A 21,006-nucleotide genomic window follows, 5' to 3' on the forward strand; every position below is an offset into this window, starting at 1 on the left:
GGGGGACTCTGATGGGGGGACGCTGGCCTGGCTGGGGCAGGGAGGGGGTCAGGACTGAGGAGGAAACTCAACTGCAGAGTCAGCCATACAAAGGACTGAAATCCTGAGAAAACTGGTGAGAGGTAAAAAAAAATGTGGTCTTATCCATACAGTGGACTGTTAGCCAGAAGAAGGAATGAAGCACTGACACACGCTACAGCGCGCATAAACCTGGAAAAAACCAAGCTGAGCGCCAGGAGCCAGACACAAAAGGCCACATCTTGTGTGATCCCATGAAATGTCCAGAACAGGCAAACCCACAGAGGCAGAAAGCAGATCACTGGTTGTCAGGGGCTGGGGCAAGGGCGACGGGGAGTGACTGGTCATGGGGTCTCCTTTTGAGGGTGATGAAAATGTTCTAGTGCTAGATAGAGGTGAAGGTTGCACAACATTGTGAATCTGCTAAAAAAAATACTGAATTGTTCATTCGAAATGGGTGAATTATACCTCAACAAAGCTCTTAAACAGAAAACCTAACTGCAGAGGCACACCCCTGGTTCTGGAATCTTGTGTCACACCGGTTGAGTGGCTTTGCCCATGTGTCCCCAGTGATGGGCAGAGGCTGGCCCATCCTCACCCTGTGGGAGGGAAAGACATGTTCTGGGCAGGTGTCCCTGTGGGTAAAGGTCCAGGTGAACGATGGCATGTTGGTTCAGGGTGACCTGCTCGGGTAGGCCGGCCAGTGCTGACAGAGGGTAGTGGGAACAGACCCATTGGCCTGAGGGTGGGCGGAGACTGGGGGAGTCTGGGGTCATGTGACACTGGGTCTGTGGGGCCCTCAGTCGGGGCTGGTGCTCAGGACCAAGGCCGGCACATATCCCAGTCCCAGGACAGGCTCCTTCAGGGCCCCCGAGGTGGGTCAGGGGCAGCAGAGAGGTCCAGGACACCCTCGGTCCCACGCCCTGCTGTCCTGGTCACCAGCCTCCTGTGGGTGTGCCAGGCAGCTCGGGGTGCCACCATCTCCCAGCCTTCTCTCTCTGCGTGGGCCGGGACACAGTGGCTACATGGAGTTCCCAAAACCCCGGCCTCTGGCCGCTTGGGAAAATGGCCCAGCCAGCAAGGATCCTCGTTTCATTTCTGCTTTCGAAATTAAAACCCTGTGCGCGTTGGCAAATGTCAGTGGCGTGTGTTACGGTTCAGGAAGGACAAAGAGAACCCTGGCCTAAGCACCCTCCACCCTCAGCCCTGATGCCGAGGCAGAGGGGCACGTCCTGGGTGGGCTTTGTGGCCAGCCCGGTGGCTGATGCCGGGGCGGCTGCATCACAATGTCGCCAGGTTCTCAGAGGGCACCCGGCATGGGTAACGGACCCCAGACTGCACTGCCCTGGTGAGCCTGCCTTCTGCACCTTCGGTATTTCTGAGCTAAGGCAACACTCCTGCACAAACGTCGCGTTTCTGGGGGTGGTTCAGGGGGCAGGCTGCAGGGTGGCCGAGCAACATTGCGTGAAACAGTGACAGTAACAGTTAACTGCAGCGGGTGGGCAGATCAGCTGATTTGAACCGGCTTTCCACAGTGCCGCCTTCCTGTTTTCTGGTCAGAATTGCACAGCAAGTTTGCAACCCCTGCCTGGGGGGGTGCCCGGCGATACCCAAACCTCAAAACAACTCAACTTCTCCTTTCAGGGAGCTGAGAAAAAGTCCCGATCGGCTTCCTGCGGCCCCAGCCGAGCTGAGAGAGGAAATCTTTCACGAAGGTGCAGAGGGGTACCGTGAACTTAGACTCAGGCTGGGTTCTAATGGTGGTCTGGCTGTGGCTGCCTGCAGTGTGGCCTGGGGTACCCAGACTGTACTGGGTCGACTTGTGTCCCTCAAAAAGATATGTCCAAGTCCTGATCTCTGGAACCTGTGAGTGGGACCTTCTTTGGAAATAGGGTCTTTGCAGATGGAATTAAAGTAAGGATCTTGAGGTGAGATCATCTTGGATTTAGGGTAGGCCCTAAATCTAATGACGGTGTTCTTGTAAGAGAAAGGAGATTCGAGATACAGAGGCAGAGGGGGGAGAAGGCCATATGGACACAGAGACAGAGCCTGGAGTGATGAGGCCACAAGCCAAGGAATGCCAAAGGGTTGCTGGCAGCCACCAGAAACCAGGAGAGAGACACGGGATGGCTTCTCCGTCGGAGCCTCCAGAAGGAGCCAGCCCTGCCTACACCTTGATTTCAGACTTCTGGCCCCCAGAACTGCGAGAGAATAAATTCCTGTTGTTTTAAGCCCTCCACCTCCACCCTCTCCCATTTACAGTACTCTGTGATGGCAGCCCCAGGACATTTACACACCAGCACACCTCTCTGGGGCTCTGTTTTCTCGTCTTTAAAATGAGCAGAGCTGTTGTGAGTCCTCAGAGAGACGATGGATGAAGACCGTGGCACCCAAAGCCTGACACACAGTGGGCCCGAAGGCACGGTAGCTAATTATTCCTGTTATTAGAAAGTAACTCTCAAGTTAGCTCAGAATGGTTGGGACTTACTTATGGACAATTTCTAAACCATCAGCACTTGAAAGAAACGGTGACTGGGTCTTGCGGGATTACAAGCTGTGACTAAGGCAGCTGTTCTCACCCAGGGGAGATTCTGCTCCCAGGGGACACTTGGTGATGTCTGGGGACATTTTTCGGTTGTTGCCACTGGGGGGAGGGGGTGCTACTGGCATCAGGTGGGTGGAGGCCAGGGGTGCTGCTCAACACCCCACAGCGTACACGACGGCCCCCAGCCCAGAGACTGACCCGGCCCCAGACGTCAGTGGTGCTCTGGCTGCAAAGCCTGGCTCTAAACTAAAACAACCTTCTCCCTTTTCCAAATGGTCGCCTCAGGAAGCACATTTATGGCTGTGATGTGGATCTGGCTCAAGCCTGTTTTGGAAGCTGGCATGGGCACCGCCCTCCAGCAGCTCCTAACCCCTGGGGAAATTTGGCCTTGCCGCCTCCCACTGCTGAGGCTCGAGGGAGGCAGCCGGGCAAGGTCAGAGGCATCTGACTCACGGGGTGCAGACACCCGCCACGGAGGTGACTAACGGCCCTCATAGAATGTGCCAGAATCCTTCGGGGCAATGGCAGGGGAGGAGCATGGAGGCCAGCAGGAGGACGGATGGGGCCCCAGGATCACCAGTGGCGGCCCTTGGGGAAGAAGGCACAAGACACGTCCAGCTGTCGCTCGGCGGGGGCACTGCTGCGGGCTGACTTGTGTCCCCCCCCGCAAAAGGCTCGTCTATATTGTCCTGACGCTGGAACCTGTGAACGTGGCCTGATGTGGAAATGGGTCTTTGCTGACGTAATTAGTTAGGATGAGGTCATCCTGGATTGGGGCGGCCGCTAAACCCAATGATGACCGGTGTCTTTACAGGAATAGAAGGCAATGTGATGACAGAGGCTGGGATCGGAGCAACACAAGCCAAGGAGCGCCTGCCTGGAGCCCCCAGAAGTGCAAAGAGGCAAGAAAGCATCTGCCCCTAGAGCCTTCCGAGGGAGTGTGGCCCTGCCCACACCTAGACTTCAGACTTCGGGCCTCCAGAACTGTGAGAGAGAGTAAATTCCTCTCTCTGACGCCACCCAGTCTGTGGTACTTTGTTAGGGCAGCGCCAGGAACCTCATCCCGGTGCCCTGGATGGTCCTCAGCTAGAAGAGGAAGCTGCACCGCGGGGCCAAACCTGCCTCCTTGTTGTGCTGCACTGAAACCTCGGGGCTCGGTATCCTCATCAAACCTTGCCACACCCACCCGCCTGCCCGGTTCTGTGAGGGGTGAAGGGCCCACTTGGCAAAATGCCCCGCTCGGTAAATGCTGGGTCCGTCCTCTTGTTCCTGTCCCCAACTTCTAAAGTCACTCAGGGCCTGCATTGTTTTATCCCGTCCTAGAGCACCTGTTATAGGCCCCGGCCATTGCTGGGAGGACAGTGGGGCCATTGGTGGTTTCACGGCAGCTGAGTTCCAGAGCTGGGATGGAGCCAGATTGAACCTGGGACACCCTCCGTAGCTCCCACATCACACAGTGCCCACCCCATGATCCTGCAAGGCCCTGAATGATCTGCTGTCACCTCCCTGTCCCCACCGCCTCCTGCTCTGCCCCTTGCTCACCCCACTCCGGCTCCTTCCCGTGCCCTCCGGGGCCCCTGACTTTCTTCAACACGCCAGGCACGGTCCAGCCTCCCGGCTTTTTGCACTGGCCGTGTCCCCCTCCCAGACGTCACATCGCTCGCCCCACCCGCTTCCGGGCCGGCTCGGCACCACCTTCTCGCCTCCTGCCCCCTTACCCCTTCTTCCACGAACCCGCCCACTGTTCTCATCGGCTCTTAGCTCACACGCGAGGCCGCTGTCTGTCTCGCTGCCTGCCTCCTCGGCACCAGGCGGCAGCTCCCTGTGGGCAGGCCTCTGTGTTGATTTTGGCCACTGCATAGCCCGGTGCCAAGAACGGTGCCTGCAGGCGGAATACTTGCAGAATGAATGGACGATTAGAGGAGAGAACGCATGCAGGGTACACAGCACTGAAAGGAAAAGCGTCCATTCTGCGGCCGGATCACTAGGTACTGTTTGAAATGCTTGCGCAAAAAATGACAATGAATCTTTACATTACATGTATAGGAGAAGACAGATATAGGCCCTGCGTGCTGGCACGGGGCCAGGCTGTACAGCCCCAGCTAATTTCTTGCTCATGATCTCAGAGATCGTCAGAGAGGAAGAGGAACTGGAGCGTATTCAGCCGGCACAGCCCAGATGGGATTTCAGTGAATTTCAGCAAGAAGCTGGAGGTCAGTGCTTCAGGGCGGGTGGGACCCCTGAACCTACCCCCGCCCCCACCCCACCCCACCCCGAGCCTACTCCTCGGACAGAGGGTCTGGGGTCCTGCGGATGGACAGACTGCAGCACATCCAGCGGGTGTTACTCAGCAACGTGAAGATATGAGGTCTCGAGCCGAGAAAAGACACAGAGGAACCTTAGTACTAGTATTTAGTACTAAGTGAAAGAAGCCGGTCTGAAAAGACTACAGACGGTATGATTCCAGCCATCCAGCAACCTGGAAAAGGCAAAACTATGGAGACAGTAAAGGGATCAGTGGTTTCCAGGAGCTGGAGGGAGGGAGGGGGGTGACGTGACATTGTGCATTTGTCCAAACAAACGCGCAGCAGATGCAACACTGAGTGAATCCTAATGTACACCGTGGACTTTAGTTAATAATAATGTGTCAATACTGGCTCACCAATTGTTAACAAATACAACATGTTAATGACAGGGGGAAGAGCAGAAGTGGCAGGAGAATACGGGAACTCTCCGTACTGTCTGTTCAGTATTTCTATAAACCTAAAACTGCTCGAAGAAATAGAGTGACTTATGTCATTATATTTAATAAAATTTAACTATTTAAGTTACATACTTAAAATCATTTAATCACTGCAAAATCTTATTAAAAGCAGAAAGCAAGCAAGCAGAGTCTTAGACCCCAAACCCAGAGGCGCACACCCCGGGCCCATACGCGGCCCTGGCCCTCACCAGGTGACGACGGTTAAGTTATGTTCTGAGACGTGGATGCATCTCGTCCTAAGACCCTGAGAGTGAGTGATCACTGCGATCGCTTCCACTGCCCCCGTGTCCAGAAGGCTCACCCATGGTGACACACCCGTGACTCCTGTGGGGTCTGGCCAATGGGAACACTGGAGAGGGCGCAGGAAGCCGGGGCATTTCCTCCCCCGCTGACTCTTTGGCACTGCCAAGCAGCCCCTCCTCTAGCCCGTCCCCAGCCCCCAGGCCTGAACTCACCTTGCTGGCTTCCTTGTAGCCCACGGTCCCACCCCCTGCCAGAAACACCCCGCCATGAACTATTCAGCTTGGACACGCCATCCTTTTCTTTCTGGGACCCGGAGTGCAGACCGCCGCCCCTCCAGACACTGGGAGTACATTAAGAGGACATCAAGGCATTGATCAGGCCTTGTTATTTTCTCTATTCTGATGCTTTGACACTTGGGGCCTGGCTGATCCTGGAGAGACTGCCCCCGCCAGGGCTGGCCGAGTCCTAGAGAGAGCAAAGGACTCTCCTACAAACACGCCCTCCAAATACAAACCAACCACTTCAGAGCCTACGCCCGCCCCCCCACCATTATCACGTTCTCACACTCCGGGCTACTCTCTCCCTGCCCTGCTCACCCCAGACAACCAGGGCAGCCCTTATGCTCCCAAACTCTGAAATTATTCAAACTAGCCACCCTAAGCCTGCTTACCCTGCCTCACCGGACCCTTCCCGCGAAAACCACGACAGACACCTGCCTACACCCTCCCCTGGCTCCTGCTGCCTCCTGATGAGCCCTGGTGCCCCCCTGTGTGGCCCTGCATGGCGTGCCAAGTCTCCTGTTTCTGGAAAACGTGAGTATAACTGTTTCCTCCACGGCCGTTATCTGAACGATCACCAAACCCACGTGTTAAGGTCCCTCCCGCCGAGTGGTCCCGCTCACCTCCAGCACCGGACCAGCACCGAGGATGGTCCTCTCGACGCCGCTGGCGTAGCCCTTCTGGCTCAGGGCGGTGAGGCAGTGGATCAGGAAGTTGGTGCTCTGCGTCTTGCCGGAGCCGCTCTCGCCTGAGATGACGATGCACTGGTTGACGTGCTTCCGGAGCATGGCGTAGTAGGTGACGTCGGCCAGCGCGAACACGTGCGGCTCCAGCTTGCCCAGCTGCTGGTTCTCGTACATCTTCACGTACTTGGGGTTGTAGATGGGGAGGAACTTGAAGGGGTTGACGGCCACGAGGATGCTCCCGGCGTACGTGTAGATCTTCTGCTGCAGGAAGCGGTGTTTGAGGTTCTTCAGGAGGTTCTCCTCGGTCAGTTCGGGGAGGTTGCACAGGTCATCAAAGTCCGCCTGCGGCCGGGGCAGGAGGCCACGCTCCACCAGGCGCCGGGTGGCCGTGGCCTGGGACATGAGCTGCATGTGCACGTACTTGATGGTCCCGTCTGCGTTGCGCTCCTGCAGCAGGAAGTAGTAGCCGTCCTCCTGGGGGTGCTCGTCCTGCGCCCGCCGTGGCCACAGCAGCACACGGTGCACAGGCGAGTCGTTGGCATCCAGCACCCACTCCTCCCCGCCCGTCTCCTTGACCTCCACCAGCACGTAGCGCTTGCTGCCGTCCAGCTGCAGGCTGGTGATGGCGTCCTGGATGACGTCGGACGTGGTGCTGTCCTTGGTGGCTGTCACGCGGCACGAGGCCTGGCACGGGGTCTGGCTCTCGCTGGTGGCCAGCTGCGGGTAGATGTGCAGGTGGTAGGCCGCCTGCCCCCGGTGGCTGGAGCTGCCCGCCTCTTTCACACTCATCCTGCTGGCGGCCTGGCCTCAGCATGCCTCCCGGGCTCGGGGCGCGCGTCCTGGAGCTGGAAGGGAGGGGGGTGGCAAAATCAGAAGGGCGAAGGTGGGGGTGGGGCGACGCTGACATCCACCTCTGGACAGAAAGCCTCAGACCCATGGCCTGAGTCCGTGGGCTCTCCTGAAGAGCCAGAAGGGCCGAAGAGCCTTATCTGTCCTTAAACGTGACACTCACCTAAGGTTTGTGGCTCCTGCAGAGTGACATCACCAGGCCCCTCCTGCCAAGATCAAACCCGTCCCCTGGAGTTTGCTCCGTCCCAGGCCCCATCCCTCCCCACCAGCCTCTCAACCCTCAAGTCCAATGGCCACAACCATCTCAGAGCTCAGCCCTTCCTGGACTCTCCTCTCTGGCAAAACTTCCCCTGGCAGATCCCTAAGCGGACGAAGACGCGGCCTCATGGGCCTTGGTTATGTCCCCAAAACACATGAGGAAGGTTGGGATGAGCAAGAATGAACCTGCCCCGAAACTCAGGGACCTTGAAACCCCCGGGTACATGAAACCCCACTGAGGAGGATGAAGTCAGGGAGGGCCCCCAAAAACTCGCTCGAGAGAACTGCTCAGAGTACATTTGCTTCTAGAACCCACAACCCCATTCCAATCATGACAAGAACATCAGCCCCAAATTAGGGGCATCCTGTGGGACGCCCGCAGTCCTCCCCAAGATTGTGAAGGTCATGAGCAACAAGGAAAGACCAAGGAGTCATCCCAGGCAGAGGAAACTGGGGAGACATGATGACAATGTAACAGGGTTCCCTGGACCAAATGCATTTGCTCCTAAAGACATTTCAGGAAAGAGAGAAAAGGCAGCCAATGCTGGCAACAGCTCATTTTGTGTCTTGGAGCAAAAGGCAGAAAGGCAGTGTGGGTCACGTGGGGGCCCACTGTGTGCCACCCAAGCGTGGCTGAAGATACAAAGATGAACCAGACCTTGGCTCAAAGCCCAGCGGGAGAAGCTGATATGCAAACAAATGTGAGAGAATATCAACCATGAGCGTGAGAAGTTACTGTTCCCAAGAGCCAGAGAAGGCTTTAGGGGAATGGTAACATCTAAGAGGGGTTCTGAAGGATGAAGAGGAGTTCACAACGAAGCTCTGCCCACTCATGTACATACTGTCCACAGCTGCCTTTGTTATATCAGCATAAGTGAATAGTCACGACACAGATTAGTAACCTTAAGAACTGGAAAGTTGAACATACTTATTTTCCAGTCTTTTATAGAAACAGTATGCAGACCTCTGCCCTGGGCAGAAGCATGACTCAGAGGCTGAGATGATCTGGGTTCTGGGAAACTGAGTCCCACAGCAGTGTTAGGAGGGTGGGGGACGGGTGAGGCTAAACAAAACCAGACATTATGAAGCTGCTACAAACAGGTAGGTAGGTAGTGGCAACAGGTAGGAAGGTTGGGGGAGATGGGAATATTTAATTTTCTAAACTTTCCCCCAAATTATTAAGTAACTTTGGTATATTTCCTTCCAGTTTAATAGATGTTACATGTTTTAATAAAACCTGAATTGCTCTTAATGTGGTATGTTGGCACAGATGAACATTTCTCTGTGTCATGAAATACGCTTTGAAACATGATTTCTGAGTTCTTGGGACACACATCTTCGTGTCCAAGTCTGAGCATTTCCTTGGGATCAGTTCACTCATGTAGAATTAGCAGATAAATGGATGTGAACATTGATAAGTGTCTTTATTCAAAAAGCCACAGTATCCTGCAGAAAAATTCTATGAAACGGTGGGGCTCATCTACTCTGGAAACACTTTGGCAGTTTCTTTAAAAGTTAATTATACGCCTAGCATGTGACCCACTCCTAGGAGCCACTCCTAGGACTTAAGAGAAATGAAGCAGATGTTCATACAGAGATTGTACATGAATGTTCTTTTTTCTAAAATTAATTAATTAATTAATTTATGGCTGCGTTGGGTCTTTGTTGCTGCATGTGGGCTTTCTCTAGTTGCGGTGAGCGGGGGCTACTCTTTGCTGCGGTGCGCGGGCTTCTTATTGTGGCGGCTTCTCTTGTTGTGGAGCACGGGGTCTAGGTGCGCGGGCTTCAGTAGTTGTGGCTCATGGGCTCTAGAGCGCAGGCTCAGTAGTTGTGGTGCACAGGCTTAGTTGCTCTGCGGCACCTGGGATCTTCCTGGACCAGGGCTTGAACCCGTGTCCCCTGCATTGGCAGGCGGATTCTTAACCACTGCACCACCAGGGAAGTCCCTACATGAATGTTCTTAATGGCATTGTTTCTAAAAGTCCCAGACTAGAAACAACCTGAACATACACAAAGCGGTGAATGGACGAATAAACCAGCCACACAATGGAACATGACTCAGCTGTGAGAAGGGACACAACACAATCCTCACAACAGCATGGAACAACACGGAACAATCTCAGAATCTGTGTGCTGAGTGAAAGACAGAAGACGAAAAAGAGTACCTGTAGACCCAGCAATTCCACTCCTAGGTATGGACCCAAAAAGACTTAAAAACAGGGATTCAAACAGATACTTGGACATACACGTTCACAGCAACCCTATTCACAATAGCCAAAAGGTGGAAACAACCCAAATTTCCATCAGCTGATGAATGGATGAACAGAATGTGGTCCATCCACACAATGGAATGTTACTGATTCATGCTACAATGTGGATGAACTCTGAAAACATTATGCTGAATGAAAGAAGACAGAGACCAAAGGCCACATGTTGTATGAGCCCATTTATATGAAATGTCCAGAACAGGCAAATCCATAGAAATAGAAAGTAGACCAGTGGCTCCCAGGGGCTGGGAAGTGAAGAGGCGGGGGAATGGGGAGAGATTCCTGATGGACACAGGGTTTCCTTTGGGGTGATGGAAAAGTTCTGGAGCTAGATAGAGGTGATGGTTGCAAAACATTATGAATATGCTAAATACCATTGAATTGTTCACTTTAAGTGGTTAATTTAATGTTATACAAATTTCATCTCAATAAAATTTTCAAGAGTACATATTATATGATTCCACATACAGGTGACCCTTGAACAACATGGGTTTGTACTCCGTGGGTTCACTTATATGCAGATTTTTTTCACTAAATATGTACTTTAGTAGTACATAATCTGTGGTTGGTTGAACCCCAGGATGGAGAGCCACAGATATGGAGAGCCAACTGTAAAGTTATACACGGATTTAATTCTAATTTTTTTTTTTAATAATTATTTATTTGGCTGAGACTGGTCTTAGCTGCAGCACACAGGATTTTTTTTTTTTTTTTTTCCAATTGCGGCATGTGGGATCTTTTTTAGTTGTGGCATGCAGGCTCTTTCAGTTGCGCATGAGGGCTCTTAGGTGGCACGCAGGATCTAGTTCCCTGACCAGGGATTGATCCCGGGCCCCCTGCAATGGGAGCATGGAGTCTTAACCGCTGGACCACCAGGGAAGTCCTTACACATGGGTTTTTGACTGCGTGTGTATATGAGGGTCAGCGTCCTTAACCCCTGTGTTGTTCAAGGGTCAACTGTACGTAAATTTCTAAAAAGTGTAAACTAATTAGAGACAGAAAACTGATTGTTGGCTGCTTGGAGGAGGGGGACAGGGCGGGAGGACAAAGGAGCCAGGGAGAGTTTTTGGGTGATGGATGTGCTCACTATCTTGATCGTGGTCGTGGGCTCCTGGGTGCTTGCATGTGTCACAACTCATCCAATCACACACTTCAAATAAGTGCCATTTATAGTGTATCGATTATACCCAATAAAGCTGTTTAAAACAAAGCATGTGGATTATGAAAGGACCCAATTCCCCAGGAGTGCAACTTTTAAAAACCTCTTGCTTACTTTTCAAAATGCCCAATCCTCGAGCCCAGCCACCGAGTTCCTCAGATGCCACTGCAAGGAAACGGCTGGGAATCTATGAACTTGTCTGTGTTCAGAGGTGCCAGGTGGTGCCGCCCACCTGATCGTCCCGTGGAAACTCTGAGAGCTAACTGCAGGATGTTCCTGGGCAGCCCCAGAAGGCTGTGGAGGGTGGGTAGTTTATGCGCTTCCAAGCCTGGTGAGAGAGGCAGGAGCCCAAACTGTAGATCTGCACCTTAATCACGGCCACATGAACGCATGTGTGTGCTTGTGAACATACATGTACGAATGTGAGCACACGTGCAGACATGGACACGCGTGATTGAATACACACTCTCATACGACCGTGCTCACACACGCACGCACACAAACGTGGACACACATGCACAAACAGAATTTCATTTGAACACACCCACACTCACGTGCGTGCACACACACACACACGCGTGCACACACACACACGTGCGCAGACCCAGGGCTTCAGGCAGAGCCTGAACCTCTGTGACACGCACTCGTGGAGACACGGCTCACGAGCGCCACAACTTCTGGGGGCACGTTCCAGCTCAAGGACCAGGGGCTTTGGATGGTCTCACGCCCAAGCTGCCTGGATGCAGGCGGCAGAAAGGTCACATGGATGCGCCTGCTTTCTCCTCCCAGCGGACACCGAGCTGGGCTGAGCGAGGAGAAGCCATCAGGGCCCAACCACGTGATCTTGCCCGCGGGGCCTGTCACCTGCCCTGACAAGGGTCTGGTTGACGCTGGGACAGGCTGAAGGCTGTGTGGCCCGCTGAGCTCTGTGCTGTCCCACATCCTCCAGGGCTCGCTGATCATGAGGCACCCTCGGAGCCCACGGGGGACTTTTACAGCTCTGGGCCCCTTGGTGGGAGGAGCAGGGGACTCCATACTCTGAGACTGGGGGCCATGGGGGCAGTCACAGGTCCAGCCAATGCACACCCCACCCCCAGGCCAGGAGGAAGTATTAATAGATAAGCCTTGCTCAAGGGGCCTGCTGACCGCTGGAGCTGCAGGGAATGGGCCGGCCAAAGAGAAGGGGTGGGGCAGGGTGGACACCAGCTGGGGGCCCTCACGGGAGTCCCCCCGCAGGGCCCACCTGACCCACCCTGCAGCAGCTGCCCCTCCAGCCATCATAGCCCACCCAGGCCCACCACATCTGCATCCTGGGAAACTCCACCCTGCACCTGCCTGTGGGGCCCTCCCCACGCCCAGCCAGCCTCACCTGGTCCTGCTCCCCAGGGAGCCTGCACTCTCCTCTCAGAGCGGCTCCCTTTTCCCCCTTCCTGGGGGAGGACCCTCCCACTGAAATAGCTCATGGCCCTGAAAACCGGAGACACTAGTAAATCCTTCTCCAGCCCAGGGTCGAGTTCCCTCCTGGCTTCCACGCAGCCTGGAGCTGGCCCTTCCTGCTCCCACCCGTCCCTCGGTCCGCTATGCCCCCGTGCAGTAGAAACCACTGCTCCCCTCTCCAAAGATGCCACCAAGCTCCTGCCAGTCACGCCTTTCCTGGTCCTGCTCACTTGCTCTGCAGCCGTGGGGACCAGGTGTCACCTGGACCTGCCCCTGGAGCCCATCCACTCTGTTGCACTCCCCCATCAGGGGCTGAGCTCGCGCCCAGGGAAGCCCACCCCACCTCCAGCCCCAAACACCCAGGGTGTTTGTTCCCTGCTCCTCCCACTGACCACATCCTGTCTGCTGTTCCCAGAACAGCCTTCTCTTCTCACCAGGAGGTCAGGAGGGCCCCTGAGGGACCGCTGTCTCCATCCTCTGAGCTACTGCAGGGCAGTGCCTGGAAGCATCGGTCTAGGTGTGGGTGTCCCAACACAGAGCCCCTCGGGGACCCCCTCTGGCCAGTTCTTAGCCCCTGGCCATCAAGGTCCATATAGCACAGCCCCCCTCTGGTAGATTGGCTGCTGCAGCGAGCAGTTCTTGGACATACTCTGGCTGTTCCCCACCCAGCCAGGCCCAGGCTTGCAGGCCCCCTCCAGTCACGGAGAAGCTGCCCAAAGCCCCCAACCCACAGGGGGAAGTCTGCTTCCCCCAGCCCGGGCTGCATCCCCGTGAGACACTGACCAGGCCATCACCACGGGCCTGGCACCCTGCCCTCCCCTTCCCTCCCCTGCACCTCAGATGGGGGCCGGCCCCACACTGCTGCCTTCCAGTGCCATCCGTGTCCCCTGTCCTCGTCCTCAGGTTGGAATGCCCCTCGGACCCCTCCACCAGATCCCAGGCAGTTCTGTTCCCAATGCGGATGTACCCTCTTAGACCCAGAGACTCCTCATTCTACAGGTGGCACCACTTGAACCTAAACACTGGGCTGATCTGATCGGCTCTACATCCTCACTATGAAGGCCCCTGACCCCTTCTGCCAAAGTGACTTCCGGAGAGGCCCACCCAAGTGAGAGGTCTGCCCGGAGCAGCCTGAGAAGTGCTGCCTCAAAGCATCCTCACTGGCACCGACGATCAATATTTTTCTCAACCCATGGCCATCAGTGGGCACAAAAGAGCATTTTGTCACTTATAATCCTCTGTCAGGCTGGGTTTTTTGAGAATTCACTGTATTCAGTAACGATTTTTCTGTTTCTGGAAGCTGTTCATGTCAGTTGCCCTTTTTTCCCCACTGAACCATGCCTACCTAGCTCATTGATTTGGAGGCGCTCTTTGTATAGGAAGGGTATTAACTCTTTGCGACGTCTGATGAATCTAATTCATACAGATTTACTTTTGCATATGGTGTTTTTTGATACAAATGCTACAGTTTCCAGGCAGTCAGATCTGTGGGTCATTTCTTTCAAGATGTCTATCACCCATTCCCCTCCCAGAGCTGGTGAACATGGAACCACACTCTGTACTCCTCTCCCTCCCTGGACTTACTCTTTACATTTCAGTCTTTATCTATCTGGAAATTATACTGGAGGGTGTGAGAGTTTCCTAGGGCTGCTGTAAAAGAGTACTATAAACCAGGTGGCTTAAAACAACAGAAATGTACTGTCTTGCATTTCTGGATGAGTCCAAAATCAAGGTGTGGGCAGGGCTGGCTCCTTCTGGAGGCTCTGAGGGAGAAACCGTCCCATGACTCTCCTGGCTTCCGGTGACCCTTGGCTTGTAGGTGCATCACTCCGATTTCCTGGCCCAACATCACATGGAGGCCTTCTCTGTCTCTGTGTCCTCCCCTCTTCTTATAAAGACACCAGTTATTGGATTCAGGATGAAGCCACCTTGAGACCTTTACATCCTCAGACACCTTATTTCTAATCAAGGTCACATTCTGAGGTTCCAGGTGGAATGAATTTTGGGGGACACCAGTCAACCTGGTACAGTATGGGAAGTGCAAGGAGAATCCAGATGGTCTCCAAAGAGTGAAGCAATCGTTTTTTTTTTTTTTTTTTTTTTTTTTCACATGTTAACGTAAATATCTTTATTAAAAGTAACTATTTTTCAAAACAAAAAATTAGAAGAGTGGCATTGTTTTACATTTTTGCAAATCTCTTTCATATCTGACTTAGTAGAAGACAGCTGGATTCTCACCTCTGCTTCTTCATTCAATACGTTGCTTTGGTTGAAGGATATAAAGAAAAGCTGGCCTCGTACAGTCATGCAGTCAGAAAGGGAATTTTGTGAACCTCCTGAAAGGGTTTCTGGTACCCTCGGAAGTCCTCAGCCCATACTTTGAGAACCACTGCAGTAAACTAACCTGCCTCTCAGTTAAAGACTATATAGCCATTGAATTAGTATTAGACCTGGCAGTTCTTTCCATGGCCAAGGCATTTTAAACAAATTGCAAAGGGTGGTGGTGGGGAAGGAAACTTAATTCTCCTGTTAACTCAATTTAAATGACATCGATTTCCAACTTGAGTTCATAGATTACTCCTTTGGCAGCCAAGATTACTTATTAGATTTCTTCAAGTTTACTATTCTAAACTAAGAAGAGAAAGCGACATGTCATACACAAAGTTAACATTTGTATAGTGTTCTTAACAGTTCACAAAGCCTCTTTCTGTGCCCACGTGACGCCATTTAGTCCTCAGCAGCCACTTTACAGAGGAAGAGCTCGGAGCAGAGAGGCGACTTGCCCAAGACTGCCATCAGTAGCCGGGCTGTGGACCAGGCTTCCTCGTGACCAAGAGACGCGCTCGCAGGACAACTCTGGCTCTAACAAACAAACATCTCACTTTCAAAAGCTGGCTTTCCAACCTAGAAAGAGGGGTCCCTTTATGTTCACTTTTCTCACATACACAAGAGGCGGCATCTGTTCTAGAATCCAACTGGATTTTATTTGACACAGAATACAATATGGGTGCAGGAATAGCAAACTGAAAAGACAAAGCAGAAAAAACACGGTTCTATCTAATTTATAATTAAGTAACAGGAGGGCAAGTCATTAAATGGCTAATGAAACAGTTAGGCTTGATGGAAGAATTCTCTTTTTCTAGTGCCCATACTTTTGGAATTCCCACTCTCTGTTGTCCAACGGACACACCTGCCGTGTTTTGAGCCAGCGGGAGATGCAGTGGAAGTGAAAAGCATGGTTACAGACTCCCCACGCAACGGTGCACTCTTCGGAAGTAGCAGACGCCTGGTTGGCTTGACACTCTATGCAAAGATCCATAATGTGGTTCCGGCAGATGGCACAGTTATCAACCACAATATCCCAGGCCCAGAGGGCTACCGCATTCCACTTTTTCACTTCAAAGCGCTTCTTGCCCGCGCCGCTGTTCGTGCCGCTCGGGGTATCCACATCCATCGCTGCCGCCATTTTGGAAACACACGCTCCGTCGCCCGGCCGAAGCAATCGTTTTAATGCTTTTTCTTAAAGAATCTATCTCTCCCCAGACCAGGGAGGCTCCTTTGTTAAAGATCATACGTTAAGTTATGTTACACACGCAGGTCTGCCTCTGGGCTGTTGATACCTGCGTGGTGCCACACTGTGATTACCACAGCTTCAGGGGATGTCCTTAAACAGTGACATCTCTCTTGGAGGAGCTCAGCTGTTTTCTCTGGTTTCTAAGCACGCCTTCCTCACGGAGTCTCAACAGAGCCTGAGACCTGGAAGCCAGTCATGTTGTGGCTTAAGGTCCTTTCCACAAGTGGATGTGAAACCTGCACCCCAAGAATCCCCAGACTGTGTCTGGAATGAAAGGAAGCAGGTCCGGGACTGAGGAACTGGGGGCCCTGGGTCCCCAGGGGGGATAGCTCGGCGAAGTGGCAATTGCATGCTGTGGCCGTGTGTTGGGGGCAGCAGGTCCTGAAAACCCGTGTGTCTGTCTTTGAGCCAAACCGCCTCTTCAAATGCCCCGAAGTTAAAATGCCTGTTCTGCCTTCTGACTAATGCTCACAGAAGCACACGCAATGTGAACAGGAAGCAAAACCCATCCCTAAACTGATAGGATCCGTCTACCTGGAACTCATCGGAGAACTATGCCCTCATCACAAAATGGAAACCAAACTGGCAGACTATAAAATTCCTGGATGAAAGAGCCAAAAAGGTGGAAGGGAAATGCCCATCAAAGGATGAGTGGATATGGGACTTTCCTGCTGGTCCAGTGGTTAAGACTCCGAGCTCCCAATGCAGGGGGCCCGGGTTCGATCCCTGGTCAGGGAGCTAGATCCCACATGCATGCTGCAACTAAGAGTTCGCATGCTGCAACTAAGAGATCCCACATGCCGCAAAGAAGATCCTGCACATGGCAACAAAGATCCCGAGTGCCGCCACTAAGACCCGGAGCAGCCAAAAAAAAAAGGATGAGTGGATAAACAAAATATGGTCCACCGACCCAGTGGAATATTACTCAGCCATAAAATGGAATGAAGCGGTGACACACCCTACAATGTGGATGAACCTCCAAAACATCATGCTGAGTGAAAGAAGCCAGATACTAAGTATGATCCCATTGACGTGAAATGTCCAGAATACGCAAATCCACAGAGACAGAAGGCAGATTAGTGGTTGCCAGGGGCTGGGGGAGGGGCAATGGGAGAGACTGTTGATGGGGACAGGGTTTCCTTTTGGGGTGATGGGAATGTTCTGGAACTAGATAGAGGTGTTGGCTGCAGATCACTGTGAATCTAAATGTTACTAATGGCCAATCTTCTGCGCATGATAAAATGAATTCCCGCTGAAAAACCTGAACATTGAAAAATTAAAAAGGCTTTTGCAAATGCCATACTGGTGTCCTTTCAGCGCTTGGAGGGGATATGAGCCTCAGTTCAGGGCCTTTCTCTCATGCTCTCAGAGAAAGGAGGCACAGGGAAGAGGGGGAGGCAACCAAAAATTCGGCCCTCGGGGTGAGTGGACAAATGTGAATGAGCCGCTCTCAAGGCCCGGCCAAGGTCTCATGCGTGAAAAAGTGAGGTTCTGCCGAACAGCTTGGGGAGTGACTTGGAATTGACTGGAAAATAAGGAGGACGGGGGCCTCCAAAAAGTGTAGCATAGCCGCTTCGTTTATATAAGGCCATAATTTGAAGCCACATGTTTATCGGATGAAATCATCCTCAAGTTAAAAGGAGAAGGCCGGCGTTACAGCAGAATCAGTTAGGAAACACAGTTTAGAAGTCAGCGTGTTTCCACTTTTCCACACGTGTTTCCTTGAGCCTGTTGGGATTTTTTTAAGGAAATGATCACATGAAGTTATTGGAAAGATGGACATGCTGAGAAATAGCTACAAAAGAAGTATGTTTCTCAGTCTTGGCAGCTCAGAGCTGGAGAACAGCTTAGGGTTTACGTTGGGTGAGGGGGGATGCGGCCACAGGCCACGGAACGTCTGGAGCCCCCAGAAGCTGGAAGGGGCAAGGAGGGGTCTCCCCCTGGAGTCTCTGGAGAGTCACAGCCCTGCTGATGCCTTGGTTTTGGACTTCTGGCCTCCAGAGCTGCAAGGGAATCAATTTCTATTGTTTCAAGCCGCTCAGTTTGTGGTACCAATTTACGGCAGCCCCAGGACACGAATCCAGGGGTCTGGTGCAGAAGATACTGGATGCTCTGACTGAGGCCATGGTCAGGAACGGCCACCACCTCTCCTTTGCCTTACTTAAATATCCCTGGAGAAGCCCATCCCAAACACCCTCTCATGACTGTCCCTTACTTCCCTAATTCGTTCCCCTAGGCCTTCCAGTCTGACCCAACCGGTCTGAGTCCTAGAGAAAGCTCTTCCTCCAGGCAAGTGCTGGGGCAGCCTGGTCCATTCACCTGTCCCTGAGGCTGATCCCTCTCCTTGGGGTCTGCGGCTATGTCCCCAACGAGGCTGTCTTCTTTCAAAGTCTGTCCAGTCAACATATGTTTCTCCACTGCCCACACCCCACCCCGGGCCAGGCCAGGCTGACAGCAAAATAGAGTAAGAATGTGGCAGTGTCTGGTCTTCAGGGAACTTGACAAATCAACCCACCAGAGAAGAGGCATTTCCAACAGCAATAGTGCTTTGGACAGGAAAAATGCAGTGTGTTCAAGCAGCAGCTCTCAACGGGGTGGGGATCGGGGGGGAGCAATTCTGTCCTACCCCATGGGACAGTTGGCAATGGCTGGAGACATGTTTGGCTGTCACCACTGGGGGGGGGAGGGGAGGTACTTCTGGCATCTGGTGGGTGGAGGCCAGGGATGCCGCTCAACACCCTACAATGTGCAGGACAGGCCCCCACAGCAGAGAATGATCTGGCCCTGAACGTCAGCAGTGCCGTCATGGGGACAGAAACTGACCAGAGCAGGGTGGTCACTTTGGATTAACCAGGAGGCAGGGAGGCGCTCAGAGGAGATAGTTGCCAAGGCCTGCGCAGTGAGACAGGATGGACGGGCTGAGCTTGGCGATGGCGGCCCAGGCGAGGGCGGTGAGCGTCATGGGCAGGGGCAGCTGGGGCTGGTCTTAGAACAAGGGGACCAGTGTGGCCGGCAGGAGGGGGAAGGGCCGAGGTCAGGAAGGTCAGATCCCACAGGGCCTTGTGAACATGGGAAGGAGTCCGGATTTTCATGCAAGCCTGATGGGGAACCCTGGCTAGTTGGAGACAGGGAGGACCGAGACATGAGTGACATCAGGAAGGGATCAGCCAAGCCTAGTGTGGCAGGCAGACCGGGGTGGGGGGCAGGTATTCGGCGGCTCCTGCAGGTGTGGGTTGCGGGGACTGACGGTGGTTCGGGTCAGGCCCATGAGACACAGGTGGGTTCCGGTTACAAGGGGAAGGCAGAGCCGCAAGGCCCTGTGGGGGGCTGGGCTCCGGGTCCTTCCCTGTTGACCGGTAGGCTCATAAAGACATGGAAAGTAGCCTGGGAAGTGGGTCTGGGCGGGCAGAGGAGAACCCTTTGGGACCCTCCTCTCCAATGACATGGTCCACCTGTCATCATGCCCTGGTGGAAAGCCACCTTGAGAACCTTATACGGGCAGAGCTGCGGTGACAACACACAAAAGCCCTGCCTGAGACCAGACTGAGCAGCTCCCGGAGAACAAGGGAACCCCGCTTGGCTTTTAAAGGCAGTTCAGATCCCCGGGTAGGGCTCTGGAGGCTGCTGTGCCAGCCCGGTCACCGGGGGCTGGGTGTGACTCTTCTCCTAGGGGACACCTGGCAATGTCTGGAGACAGTTTTGGTTGTGACAACTTGGGGGGCGGGTGCTACTGGCATCTGGTGGGTGGAGGCCAGGGACGCTGCTCAACACCCTACAATGCACAGGACGGTCCCCACCACAGAGCATGATCCAGCCCCAGACGTCACCAATGCCAAGGCTGAGAAAGCATGCTTTAAATAAATAAGAAAAATGTTTGCACACTTCAGGGTCTCCCCAGGGCCTCACAGGCACACAAGATGTTAGCATGATTCCAAGCCCATGTTCACCCGACTACACAATATTTAGAAGGAGGGATCAAGAGAGGGAGCTGGCTTTGTGGGGTGACTGCCCCAGCTGTTGGGGCCTAGGGCCACCTGCCCCCGTTCAGGTCACTTTCTCCACTCCAGATACCCTGTTCCTTAGCTTCCCCACCTTCATCCTCTCCTCTCCCTGCTAAACCAGGGGGCAGACTTCCTCGAGACCACCAGGAGGAAAGGGACCAGCCCCCTGAGGGTCTATGGGCCAGCCTACGCTCTTACACTTTCTTTGTGTCACGCGTTCTGATAAACAGCATCTCCGCGTGACAGCCAAGGACTCTGGTGATCTTCCCAAGCAGTGGCCTGGGACCCTGGCATGCTTGCCAGGAAATGAAAGCCGCAGGTGCGTCCCCAGGATCTGAGAAGCAAAATCTCAAAGTCTCCTCTGGGCTCATCAGGTTCCGTCCACCCTCGAATGGGATGGACAGGCTCTGAGAGATGAGTAGGAAGATAGTGGCAAAGCCCCCGGCGGTCCTGATGCTGACACTGTCCTGCTTTTGTTTGCGAGGAAGCAGCAGCAGTAACAGCGGCCTTGGAGGCAGATGACCACGCCAGGGCCCTTGGGCCTTCCTCTTCCTCCATCAGCCAGCTCAAGCCAGGCCCAGGCTCCCGTTCCAAGCTCGCTGGTGCCGGGTACTTCACGGCCCTCACCGGGCTGGTAAACTGACTTCCGTGGACATGACTGCGGGCCGGACATCTGTGCTCTGAGCAGAGAGATGAGGGCTATTCCCGCTCCCTCAGTATCTCTGAGAGCCAAATCTGCACCTGGCTTGTTAACGCTTTTTGCTGAATGACTTTCAGATTTTCCAGAAACTTCTTTTGTCTCGTCACCTGTGACAGCAGCCGGTCCCAAAGTCACTTTGTTCCATGAATGGGTTGTTTTTGGACTCCCCTCTTGACCCTGGCAATACTGAGGACAGGGACCCCCGTACACCCCAATTATGAACCTTG

General features: G+C 53.6%; 2 protein-coding genes across 2 annotated transcripts in view; both read right to left on the reverse strand.

Annotated features, from left to right (window-relative positions):
* Window positions 1-21,006, reverse strand: part of MYO9B (myosin IXB) — a 90,874-nt gene that overhangs the window by 64,934 nt on the left and 4,934 nt on the right. The window contains 1 exon segment of the mRNA XM_068536779.1: window positions 6,472-7,379. Coding sequence (XP_068392880.1) covers window positions 6,472-7,323 — 852 coding nt within the window. The 5' untranslated portion in view covers window positions 7,324-7,379.
* LOC137759958 (E3 ubiquitin-protein ligase RBX1) lies at window positions 14,618-15,993 on the reverse strand. The gene has a single exon (XM_068536777.1). The coding sequence runs from the start codon at window positions 15,968-15,970 to the stop codon at window positions 15,644-15,646; it is 327 nt and encodes a 108-aa protein (XP_068392878.1). The 5' UTR covers window positions 15,971-15,993; the 3' UTR covers window positions 14,618-15,643.

This window comes from Eschrichtius robustus, chromosome 2, assembly GCF_028021215.1.
Source record: "Eschrichtius robustus isolate mEscRob2 chromosome 2, mEscRob2.pri, whole genome shotgun sequence".
Classification (NCBI taxonomy): domain Eukaryota; kingdom Metazoa; phylum Chordata; class Mammalia; order Artiodactyla; family Eschrichtiidae; genus Eschrichtius; species Eschrichtius robustus.

Coding starts and splice junctions, on each gene's coding strand:
- LOC137759958 (XM_068536777.1), bottom strand. CDS start 15,970: ATGGCGGCAGCGATGGATGTGGATACCCCGAGCGGCACGAACAGCGGC.